The 13,673-nt window shown below is 36.5% G+C and overlaps 1 protein-coding gene across 2 annotated transcripts in view; it reads left to right on the top strand.

Annotated features, from left to right (window-relative positions):
• The window catches only part of LOC120329279 (prolow-density lipoprotein receptor-related protein 1-like), a 151,017-nt gene extending 143,015 nt beyond the window's left edge, over positions 1–8,002 (top strand). For both annotated transcript variants that reach the window (XM_078118342.1, XM_078118341.1), the window contains exons 94-96: positions 1–152; positions 2,143–2,329; positions 2,815–8,002. In XM_078118342.1, coding sequence (XP_077974468.1) covers positions 1–152; positions 2,143–2,329; positions 2,815–3,012 — 537 coding nt within the window. In that variant the 3' untranslated portion in view covers positions 3,013–8,002. The remainder of the gene's footprint in view (positions 153–2,142; positions 2,330–2,814) is intronic.
• The last annotated feature ends 5,671 nt before the right edge of the window (positions 8,003–13,673 follow it).

The following is a 13,673-nucleotide window of genomic DNA, read 5'->3' as shown; positions in this document are numbered from 1 at the left end:
CTGCCTCCCGGATGGACAACAACGCCAGCAAACCCGTCATCCACTCCAGTGAATCATCGCATGATTGGGGGCATTGTTGGTGGAATAATACTATTGTTTGTCATAATAATCATTGTTGCATTCATTGTGAGACGAATAAAGAGTAATGGAGGGTAGGTTTTGGTTTTTGTTCACAAAGTTTTCACATGTGGATCATGGTGGTAAATTATTGTTGGAAAATCGTACCACAGCCATGGAATAACTACTCTTACGTTTGATATTCAATGAATTGCAGTTGCCATGGTTACCCCGCCTGCCGTATCAAGAGTCTTTTTTTTCATTAACAAAAGCGACACTGTGATATCGGGTCGCTTGAATGTATTTTAAAGTCCAACTTTTGTTAGTATTTTATGTTCGACTTTTTTCATCGGTATGATTTAATGTTTGACTTCCTCATAGGTGACTAATCACAGAGTCTATGAGTTAGGGTGAGTGCAGCGCCGGATTAACCATTAAACAATATAAGCACGTGCTTAGGGCACCAAGCAAAGAGGGGCACCACAGATATTGAAAGCACAATCGTATATAGTTTATCGGTGTTTATTAAAATATTACGAGTTCAAAATGTTCGCTTATATTTCGTCTTCAAGTATCAGATTGACCTTCTTCATTAAAAATAAACACTGAAACTTATTTATTGGACACAAAATGGGCCCATGAGTCGTTTTCTCAAATTGTTGTTGTTTTTTCTTTCTAGTGTTCACCTTGTTGCTGCATTTTTGTTTTAAAAAAAAAAAATTCTCTTTAACAATTGGACCAATGAACTATTTACACTATGTGGCGGTTCCACGATCGCATTTCAACGATCTAGTGGTCAGCGAAGTCGGGAGTTTTTTGATAAGGTAGACCAGGGTGGTCCAAACCCTGTCATGCTGATACCTTCCGTGCGGCTTACAGAACAATTTTTGCGTATATTTGTATCTAATGGAGAGACGTTTTTGAGTTTTTTTTAGCTATTCCAACTAGGGTTGGGATCCCGAAATTCAAACCCTTTTTCTAACGCTTTTTGCCATTATTTTAGTAAAAACACTCCTCTGTGTTACCAGTGGTGACAGTAGTGACGAAACGCAGAGCCAATTTAACGCCGCGTAATCTAATTTTTTTTAGCTAGGTCTCGAAATACCAACTTAGACGGACTTGGTTGGTATTTGGTCACTAAGCTTGCTCACGCTGCAAGTTTTTAAATTACTCAATATAACAGTTCGTAATAAAATGAGTGTCGCAAGAAAGGTGACATAAGGAAAACGCAGCGGAAACGTATTTCCTTGCTAATCACACAGTGTCTGGTTTGATTTCAAGTAACATCTGTCACGAAAGAATATAATTTGAAGCGACATTAAAAGCGAGATGCGCAAAATACAACAGTAATTCTCTGGAATTAACTTCAAAATAACTGAAGGTTTTATAAATCTTATTTAAAAGAACTCCACCCATGCAACATAATAATAGTCTGATTATAACGGTAAACTCTCGTTGTTTAATAAATTTAAAGTAAATAAACTCGCGATATTTCGATCACTTTTGGGTTTTCTCCGACTTGCAGCCCGCGAGACCTCATCAAACGTTCTTGCGGTCCTTCAACCTAGCAACCTTGAACCACTCTGAAGTAGACTAATAGGTTCCCGTAAAATTTCAAACTACAGTTGTGACTTGTACCCACCCTTTGGTATTTCGATTCACGTTGAGACTGGAGGCATGAATCTTAATTGTCACACTCCCTCAGGATTAGAGCTCAACCGATATATCGGCCCGATATTGCGTGTTTGACGTTACATCATATTGGCAGTAAACGACCGATATATATATATATCGGCAATATATAACAGTTAAAAAACCTAAACATGTTCGTAAAAGTTGTTTTATTTACTGTTGGTTGTAATTATGTTTAATGGATAATACACTTATGTGGTTATTGTTATTATAATTAAATTACACATGAGGGGGCACCGAAGTCTCCAGTGCTTAGGGCACCAAAGGGGCTTAATCCGCCCCTGGGTGAGTGTGAAGCCTTCCAAAGTTACTGGATATGATTAGCCGTCTTATTGGTTTCTCTCTCCTGTAATGTATGTAAATCCTTGACATCATTCTCTCTTACATCGACAGATTCCGTCACAAACGAATGAATAATCGTTCCGTCAACAATCCGCTGTACGTTGAACTGCAACCAGATGGCGCTATATTACCAGAACGACTCGACATTGATGAAGATGACGCAAGCGAACCAACATCTAACGGCGAAGCAAAAGGAATGCTCTCTACTGACACTAGTGATCTAGATGAATCAGAAAAGGTACAGTCTCTATTTAAAGGGAATTTGCGCAGAAGATGATTATGCACACTCACTCAGATACAAAAGCATATGCTTACGTAGGGGCTGAGGGCGATGCTCCCTCCCCCCAATAAAAATTTTTAATTTATTTTTAATGTTATTTTGTGGCATTTGGAGTAAAAATTCTTATACCTTTCTAACACGATTTTGCTCATTCTTGAACGATTTACTGAAAACTGACTTTTCCTGGGTTACTATCAATATTCCTTTACCAGATTAACTAGATAGATGAAAATGCTCGCTTGTATACCTTGGAGTCTGTAGAGAGATTCTTTAATATATTATCAGATTTCAGTGACTGATTTTATCTAGCCTTGTTTGAAACAGGTCATGTGTTATGAGATTTGAGAGGAGACATATATTCTGGAAATAGAAAAGGCTCTGTGCACTTTACAATGTTCGGTCATAACTACTAAAAGATTTGAACGTATTTCATCTCTTTTTAGACGAATTTCCACAATCCTTTATACGATCGTTTGTTCACACGGACAGCTAACGGACATCAAACTAGTGAAAAGACGCAACTTCTAGACCATGACGAGCTTGCTGACGAATCAGGAAGCGAGGAAGAAGCAACATTAGTCGATATAACTGACGACACTCGCACTACAGATATACCTTCTCCTGAAGACCCAATATTATAGCTTAATTCAGTGATTTAACCTTTTTGGGTAATTCCCACTCATTGATAGTTTTGGCACTTTATTCCTCCTTCGCTATGCCAACTTTTCAATAATAGCCTCACTCTGCATATTTTGAAACCCTTATTCCCTCACTATGCGGTTGCTTAACTCAGTTGCTATTCATTGTTCATTATTTAATCGATAGTTACCTAGTGTTACGCTCAACTCGCACTTTGGTTTTTGCATAGTATGAATAGTTCATGATGTGTGCATACCGACATACAGCGTGTCTATAAAGTCCCTTTACAATTTTGTTATGAAGTCAGTTCTCAATATATCTCAACCAAGTTTGTTTCTTTTTAATCAGTAATTGTTCAAGTATTTTTACTTCATTTAATACATCTGTGAGGGCCAAAACAATATATGATATTGATAAATTCTCTTCGCAATTTTAAAAAATTTCAAGATTTTATGGACACCCTATATTACTAAAGCCGAACAATATCAGTCTTACAGTACGAAATTACAGAATGAAATCTCCCTCCCATCCCAAAAAATTATAAATTCGTCCGTGGAAAAGAGTTTCTTCCCAGATGGTAAATGCTGACCTAATTTTAAAAATGCACTAGGTGGCAGTAAAGGGTTTATAAACGTTCATGCACTAGGTGGCTGCCAAGTGTTAACAACATCTTTCAGAGAACCACCTCCCAGTAAGTTAAGTCATAGTCTGAATTATTTAATTTAGATCGCTTGGGTGACTTTATATCTTTGATAAATCGTGATTCGAGGTCAACTCTTGTCGAGGAGATGATTGGAACATTGTCCGTGACATCAAAAAGATTTTCGTATGGCGCATAGGATACCCCACATAATACACAAATGTTGATGTTTTGCATAGAAATAATGGCGGTCCTGAAGTGTGTGTACCAATATGGAAGTAACTAATTTTGTTCGTCAATTTTACATCAAATTGTGTGAAGGGACTGAAACATATGGGCAGGGGGTATATTCACTTGGCTAACACAGACAGTCCCCATACTCGTAATAGAACTAAAATAAGTAAAATTGAAATAAAATTATGGCTGACCCCAATCTGGTACACACACTATGGGAGTAGCGAAATAACAAACTAGAAGCAATTTATCAAATATTACAAATGTGACCAAATTTTTGTATCTTTATTTCATACTTGTGTGATTTTTGTATTTTTAAGTCATTATTTGGTGTTGTATTACTTTTTATACTTATTATATCTTTTTTTGCTCTGCTTTCATCATGTATGCTCTTTTGAAAATCTTAGCTTAGTATGGCTCCAAGTCAGTGGTTCCCAAAGTTGATCGACTGGGGGACAAAATTATAACCAAAAAGGTGTTTACAGGCCAGGAACGGGATGTGCACGCACCCACAATGGGCCAATATCTGTATAATTAAAATGTTATGAATATACAAGTGCTCAAACTGTGATTTTCACTTTCAAATTCGGCGGGACGGATTAATCGTTACACAGTCTGTAATTGGGCTGCAGTTTGGGAACCACTGCTTTTAAAGTAATAAAAATCGCTTTTTCAATTTCGTGATTCCTCTCAGTTGTGTTGTTTTCTTGTCTGGAACCTTTTTCTGAACAAACATAAAATAATTTTTTACAGCATCATGAAATATTGAACAGTATTCTTCTACCTCTCACTTTTTCACCATCAAATTATTTTTGCAAATAGCATAGCAGCATACAGTTCAAGGTGCACCCTCTTTTTTGCCATGTAGGAATAATTTGCCTAATATTCTACAGGAAGCCTAAGTTGCATTTTATCAAAAATCTTATCTTCTTATCACTGATCGAATTATCTAAATGAGAAGGAAACCCTATAAGATGACCTTGCTGTTAAAGCGTGAGACATGGCCGTATTGGCATCACAGATTACATATCTAGGTTTTATACCTTATGCCAATCATCACTCTCATTGCAGGGGCGTATACATAGGTTTATAGGATTGTCTTGTCTTCCCCGCTTTGGAAAGGTAAAAAAGCACTTTTCTTAGTTCGAAACACTTTTTTAAGCCCACAAGACTTGGTTGGACGTGCTAGCTGTTACAGTCTAACTTCAAAATTTCTGGCTAATCTCTCATCACTCAATGTAGATTGAAACGCTTTTTAGACCCTAAAGACTCCTCCATTTTCAGGCCATCCACCGAATATGCTATGGTTTGCAATTTGATTGTACTGTCTTATCAGATTTCCTCTCTCACAAGTATAGGAGCCTGTTTTTGAGCAAAATCATGGAAAATGGTGAAATTTGTTGAGGTTCATCATATAAGGCCGGACCCACTATCTCGATGGTTCTAAAACTTTTTAAGCCACGCCCCCTTTTTGTTTGTCAAGTCTCACGCCCCCTCGAAAATAACTAGCTAACAATAAGCTACAAATAACAGATAGTAAGGTAAAAGTATATTTTTATACAAAAATCATGTTGACATTACATAATCTTGTTTGGGAGGAGAGGAAAGCCTATCAAACCTTCTTAAATAAACAAAGGTACTTGCTTTTGGACGATGCTCTTTTATTATTTGGTGCTGTACTACAAATGGTACTACACAAGGTCATTAAACTATTTTTCTAATGTGACATGGTAACAATATATGTATCATTTTCCTGTATTGCACGGTTATCTGTATAACATTTTATACGTTGATAAGCTAGTATTTCATTTTTTTCCTATTTTAATAATCTTTTTCAATGTTATTTTTGAACTTGTTCATCTGAAATTATTTCTCCATTTGTAACCTTTACGGCGAAGACAGTAAAACACTCAGAAATATGTTTTTAAATCTGGAATATTGAATACTCTATATTGAGTCGTAAACTCATGTAAATAACACAGAGAAGAAAAAATAAATGAATGATGGCAATTTTTACCACAGTTTTCAGAAATTAAATGATAGCCTGTTTTATCAATCTTATGTAAATAAAATACTCGGAACGGTTATTTATAAATCTTTTTTTACTACAACCGGCATTTTTGCATATGTTATTCCTAACCCCACCTGCACCATGCCCACAAGAAGTTATTGTGGTACGAAACTACATGAGACCCCAATGATTGTTACAATTTTCTACTAAAATCGGCATCCTGCATTTGAATTTTTGTTTTTGGATATTTGGATTGCGGATGCCGTATTTGAAGTTTTTTCTGTCATTTTTATTACACAAAAATTGCAGTCAACCAACCGTCCATGAAGCTTTTGTAAATTACATTTAAATATGCCAATATTTTGGAATTATTGTTTTTTTGCAGAAATTTATTGTGGTATTGAAGCAAATTACTACCATATTTTTTTCGGGGCTCCTGAAGTATGCGAACCAAGATGGCGGACATCGGAATGTAATATGTGTACTAGGTTAGGGTTAGGCCATAATTTTAGGTACAAATACTACGATAGGCACTTGGCTAGTCTTCGAACTCATAGTAGGACTAAAATAAGGGAAATTGGAATAAAATTAGGGCCTAACCTGTTACCCATGCTACGTTTCGATGTCCGCCATCCTGGTTCGCATACTTCAGGAGCACCTTTTTTTCATATAAGGCACACTTCAAATATTTTCGTTTCTCAAAAATCTATCATGCGCTTTATAACCCCCCCTCCCCCTCCTCGTGCCTGTGACCCCAACATGGATCCAGAATGCTACCTAACTGCTGGAGAATCACACCCATACATTAACCCTTCAAGCTCTATAGAACACAAATCCTTATAATATCATTATAGTTATTTCATTTATTTGTACAAGTGTTAATAAAACCAGTGCTGTGGGTTCAGAGCTTTTTCGTTCTGTGATAACGCTGTCAAAATTATTCTGACCTTTAACCTTTAGTGAAATTTTAAATTAATGACTGTTTGATGAAGGTAATGCAACACAAAAATTTTGAAAGCCTGGCCGCATTCAATACATAGTTTAAAAATCTCTTGTAACTTAAATGTTATTGACTTTCAATTGGATTAATCATTCCAAACCTCGTATTGCCCTTTTCTGGATAACTTGAGCACTCATAGCTCCCTGTTTATCATTTCAGTGGTATTTATAGTGTTATCATGATTTGTATATTACATATCCCATTATGTTCAAACAATTCATGCTCAACAAAGTGAAAATACCCTGTGAAATAACCTTATCAAGTAATGAAACTAGGTAAACGGGTAATTTTTTGTAAAGTGAAATTAAAAATAGTATTGCGCCTAGCACTGTGGCCCTCTCCAACTGCTCTGCAACCCCTTTGTAGGCCCTTGGTTGGGAACCGCTGAATTAGATATTGAAACCATGGCCTATAATCATCTCCCTGCAGCTTCCCGTCACCAGTAAAATGTGTTCATTCATTTTATCACAATCTGATTGGACTGGTTGGGGAAAAAGTCTAAACAATTTCAATTTTCTTAGTGAACTGTGCGCTTACTTTTTTGTTAGTCTTTTGTGTACAATTAATTTTTTACATGTCAGAAAAAACAAACTTGGATTGGAAGGTGTGCAACAGGCGGCCAACGGGACGCAGCCCGACCCGAGAGGCCATATAGTGTGGCCCTTGTGAACACTCAATTTTTTCTACATCTAACATAAAATCCTAATCTGACAGTTTATGTTTGAAAAGGCCCTATTCATTTGGGTAAAATACATCATATAAATATCTAAAATTGGTGATATTGCCCACCAATAAAAAGTGTCGCACATCCTTGATCTAAGGTTACCTTTCCCGCCATTTTTTTTTGCGTAGGCCAGCTAGATGTCTATGTATATGACCTACTGGTAAAAATGTTTCACACCCTGTCTTAGAGGAACTGACAAAAAAGCCTGCAAAAACATTAGTTTTATGCCCCACAGTTCTGGTTGAAAGCTATTTCATATATTTTTGAATCAATGTTTTCTGTATTCATATAATTATCAAACTCATTGTGCATGTGTTGTGCCAACTTGTTCGATTTTGTATAAAATGAATGTTTTTTAATAAAATCACTTGATATGCTAAAAAGCTGTTTTTATTCTATTCTGGGGGTGTATGAAGATGAATAGCTTATTACCCTATACAGCAGGGGTGAACAAGGTTTTTTGACCAGGGGCTAAAAATTTTGACCACCTAGACTGGCACGCCATGTAAGTGTGACGTAAAAAGTTACATTTTATGAACAATATTTAGTGTTGCAAAAGCAAAAGTGGAAAACAATAAGCCTTGTGCAAAAACTAAATTTAATCGCAATCTCAACAAATTACTTGACATATTTTTTGGTTAAAATTAAAACATCAAACTTTGGTTTTGGTTTAGTTTTGGCAGCATGATTTGGCCCGCGGGCCGTAGTGTGCCCATGTCTGCTATACAGGGTGTCTCAAAATCAATGGAACCTACAAATTTGGTGTTCGAATAAATGGGTTCCATTCATTTAGGGACACCTCTTATATACCTAAGTAGAATTAATTCCAGAAGTTCTTAATAAAATGGATAGAATAGAATTTACATATTTATCCTGGAAGATAGGAAAGTCAATAAAACGGTTTAATCACATGGCGAACCGGTCTCTCGTCCGGTTACATTTTAAAACAAAGAACTTGTTATGAAAGCTGTGATCTGCAAGGGGTTAGTGAGATACGTCACAGTAAGGAGTCCGCGATTCCCTCTCCTTGTGTTGATTACGCTTGCCACACCTGTTACAGAGTTATTGCCCTGTGCGGGTTCGTATGCCGTCGGAGATAATTATGAGCGAGAAGATTGTGGTACTTACTCCTTGTCGAAGTTGGGTGGTTGGCGTAACCGCTAGCCGACGTCATGAGCAGGCATTCTACTCGTTCTAAGAATTCATTTTTCGTTTGTGTCTAGAGTCTAGACAGTGGGTCAACCGCAAGTTAAGAATAATCGAACACTACTTTCAAATTTCAGGTGATCATCATCATCATGAGATTTTTCGGGTCAACAACAAACGAAAAGATCGGTTGTTGTGGAAACAGTAGTATGGTTATGCTCTATCGTAGCGGTTCCCAAACCCTTTGTTCGTGTGGGGCGAATTAGCACGAAAACAAACTCACGGCGCACTTACTCGAAAAATGCAGCTTTTGGGCTCTTAAATGAAACTCAATTTTGTGATAATTGATGTGTATTTTATGCCGTTCCAAGTTTGTAAACATGTAGGCGTAAGAAATAAGGATTAGTCAGCTAGTTTTATAAGACTTGCCTTGTTTTGAATGCGTCAGACTGATGAGAAATTGAAACGAGAACAGGCAAAGCCGAATTGTTAAATTGAGTTTTGATTCATAATGTATATGTCAGCTGGTAAACTGCAGTCGAAGTTGTCGTGTAAGCGAACTGAGCGGTAATGTATTGCAATATATATATCACTGGTTCTCAAAGTTGAATATCTGGGCACCAAAATTAGAAGTGGAAGGATATCAGCGACTCGAGGGAGGGGTCAATACCGTATGATTAAGATACAGGTATAATTAAATTGTGGCGAATATACACGTCTATAACGCAAAAATATTTTCTTGAAAAATAGGTGTTACGTAAATTTGATTGTTTTATATTATTCATTTAATTTTGCTCATACAAGTACTGCATATCAGATAGTATTTGAGTGCGCTCCCGAAGTATGTGCACCAGGATGGCGCACAGCCTGAACATTAACCTGGTTTGCATACTAGGTTCAGGTTGTGCGCCACATGCTTCGGGATCCCCTATTTGAGTATATCCTTGGGTCGCGAAATTTCACAAAATCAAGTTTTTAAATTTAAAACACTGTTCTATATGACTTTCACATATTCAGCATATTGGTTGTAACATAATTATTCATATATATATGAATACCGAGAATTAGTGCAATTATTGTTCCTTTTGATAAAATTTTTCTATTGAATTGAAGCTAATTACTATCATATTTTATGTCCCATTGGGCGCACTTCAGGGTGCTTCTATACTAGTATGCGAACCAAGATGGTGGACACCGTAACGTAGTATGTGTACAAAGTTAGGGTAAGGCCATAATTTTCCTCATTCTAGTTCTATTACGAGTTCGGGGACTAGCCAAGTGACTCCCGTACTATTTGTACCTGAAATTATGGCCTAACTATGAGGGACTAAAACCTATGGGCAGCGGCGTATTCACTTGTCTAACACTGACAGTCCCCGAACTCGTAATAGAACTAAAATAAGGAAATTTGGAATAAAATTATCGCCTAACCATAACCTGGTACACACACTACGGGAGTACCCTTTCTTGTGTACAATTGGATTTTACTAGCCAGATCCTAATTTGACAGTTTATGTTTAAAAAGGCGCTCACATGGGTAAAAATACACAATTATTTTTTTATTCTTGTCGCTGCGTAAATCTTGTGATAATTATTTTCAATTCCTGTGTACATGGGCTAGATGTCTGAAGTGGTGACCGTACATTTTAACCCATGCGTATATCCACCGGTTCCATAGGCGCAATAGTATGCAGGTGCGATTGTCGTGGGTTCAAATGTACGTGGGTTCAAATGTAATGGAACCGTCTGAAGTTGGTAATGTGGCCCACCAACAAAAATGTGTATATGACCTATCGGCAAAAATATCGCACATCCTGGATTAGAAAAACTGCTAAAAAGCCTGCAAGAACGTTAATTTCAGGCTCCAGATTTCTGATTTATGGTGGCCCATCGTTGTCACGCTTAAAATTGAAAAAAAAATAAAATAAAAAAATGAAAAACTTAAAATAAAAGTAAAATAAAAAAATAGTTGTGAAAAAACATTAAAAAAAATGAAAAAAGAAAATAAAAAAAAAATTAAAAATAAAAACGAAAATAAAATAAAAACGGAATTATAGAAAAAAAATTTAAAAAAAAAACGTGAATAAAAAAAAATACAAAGGTTGACAACGATGGGCCGCCTCGTGGCCCATCGTTGTCACGCGTTTTTATTTTGAGAAAAATTGCTTCGGCTTGGGACCAACGTAGTCATGCATAATCCTACGCGCACAAACGGTGTTCCCTGGGTTTGTCATTGACATGGTGGTCAATATAATATATTTTGAAATATCGCAGACAATCAATTCAAAGTACTCAAGCTCCAACCATATCATGCATTGTCTCTTCTTAGAAAATTGAGCATTTCTTGCCTTTTCAATCCGTCTTTAACGTAACTCTTCACCGCAGCTTCCGACTGCTCATCATGTTTCCACTCGTCAGACATTTTTAGATATGACCTCAAATGTACCGGTACCGGTATATCTGCAAGTCTTTTAAATAAACAATCAACATGTTATTAAAGTAGTATATTCACTCTTGATATGAAACCATTAGGCCTTGGACGTTGCCATAATATTCGAGCCTGTTTGTTGTCTACTTAAAATTATCACATCAGACATGCAGACATGTAACACAAGAGTGAGTTTGTTGGTTAATTTGAATATTGATGTTTAAACATTCATTTATTACGGTACTTGAATTTATTTAGTCTCACGCACGGTAGGTAGTCTATCTGTCTATAACAACATCTAACTTATAATTTATTTATCCCCAAAAATTTATTTTGAAGTTAGGTTCAAGGAGCACCATTATCAGCAAAAAAGTTTGACCCGCCATTGGCTGTACCGGTACCGTAGGTTACCCTCATGACAATTACAATAACCGGTACCATGCTGGTAATCAATATTTCGCACAACCTGTAACTGGCTGCGCTCAATCCATCCCTCGATTCACTATATTCTACTAGCTAGACTATCCGTATCTCCCATTTGTTTCATGAGTGATTGCATGGGTACAAGTACGGTCAGACGGTACCGGTATCGCAAAAGTGTCCGGACAGCTGAGCAGCATTTTCCAATTCAATTACCTTCTACACGTAAAAACAAATTTTCCGAATTTTTGTACTCAATTCTATATTCTCTTATCATTATTATAAATATATTACTTCTAGTTGAACTTGTAGCAGGGAGAATATATAGAACATTTTCGTTTTGAATTTATTGAATATTGCTCAAGAAAATCAGTAGTGAGTTAGAAACCCAGGAAACACCGTTTGTGCGCATAGGATTATGCATGACAACGTTGGTCCCAAGCCGAAGCAAATTTCCTCAAAATAAAAACGCGGCCACGAGGCGGCCCATCGTTGTCAACCTTTTTATTTATTTTTTTTACGTTTTTTTTTTTTTTTTAATATTTTTTTTTATAATTTCGTTTTTATTTTTTATTTTTTTTTTTGCATTTTATTTTTTTTTTTTCATTTTTTTTTGTTTTTTCACAACTATTTTTTTATTTTACTTTTATTTTAAGTTCTTCATTTTATTTTTTATTTTCAATTTTAAGCGTGACAACGATGGGCCATCATTCTGGTTGAAAGCTATTTTATATATTTTTGAATCAATGTTTTCTGTATTCATATAATTATCAAACTCATTGTGCATGTGTTGTGCCAACTTGTTCGATTTTGTATAAAATGAATGTTTTTTAATGAAATCACTTGATATGCTAAAAAGCTGTTTTTATTCTATTCTGGGGGTGTATGAAGATGAATACAGCAGGGTTGGGAAAGGTTTTTTGACCAGGGCCAAAGAATCCGCCCACCTAGACTGGCGGGCCATGTAAGTGTGACGTAAAAAGTTACATTTTATGAACAATAGTTACAGTGTTACAAAAAGTGGAAAACAATAAGCCTCGTGCAAAAACTAAATTTAATCGCAATCTCAACAAATTACTTGATATATTTTTTGGTTAAAATCAAAACATCAAACTTTGGTTTTGGTTTAGTTTAGGCAGCATGATTTGGCCCGCGGGCCGTAGTGTGCCCACGTCTGCTATACAGGGGGTCTCAAAATCAATGGAACCTACAAATTTGGTGTTCGAATAAATGGGTTCCATTCATTTAGGGACACCTCGTATATGCCTAAGTAGAATTAATTCCAGAAGTTCTTAATAAAATGGATAGAATAGAATTTACATATTTATCCTGGAAGATAGGAAAGTCAATAAAACGGTTTAATCACATGGCGAACCGGTCTCTCGTCCGGTTACATTTTAAAACAAAGAACTTGTTATGAAAGCTGTGATCTGCAAGGGGTTAGTGAGATACGTCACAGTAAGGAGTCCGCGATTCCCTCTCCTTGTGTTGATTACGCTTGCCACACCTGTTACAGAGTTATTGCCCTGTGCGGGTTCGTATGCCGTCGGAGATAATTATGAGCGAGAAGATTGTGGTACTTACTCCTCGTCGCAGTTGGGTGGTTGGCGTAACCGCTAGCCGACGTCATGAGCAGGCATTCTACTCGTTCTAAGAATTCATTTTTCGTTTGTGTCTAGAGTCTAGAGACTCTAGACAGTGTGTCAACCGCAAGTTAAGAATGATCGAACACTACTTTTAGTTAATTACTTTTTTATAGTTTCTCTGTTTGCCAACTATGGCCCATCATAGACTTCTTGAATAAAGTTTGCTTCCTTGAAACTAAATCTATTTACCAGTTTCAAATTTCATGTGACTAGGTCATGAGATTTTTGGGGTCAACAACAAACGAAAAGATCGGCTGGTTTGGAAGTATTAGTATGGTTATGCTCTATCGTAGCGGTTCCCAAATTCTTTGTTCGTGTGGGGCAAATTAGCACGAAAACAAACTCACGGCGCACTTACGCGAAAAATAATGCTGCTTTTAAATGAAACTCAATTTTCTGTTCGTTGATGTGTAT

Source organism: Styela clava, chromosome 12 (assembly GCF_964204865.1).
Source record: "Styela clava chromosome 12, kaStyClav1.hap1.2, whole genome shotgun sequence".
NCBI lineage: Eukaryota > Metazoa > Chordata > Ascidiacea > Stolidobranchia > Styelidae > Styela > Styela clava.
This window is presented reverse-complemented; position numbering and strand designations above follow the sequence as displayed.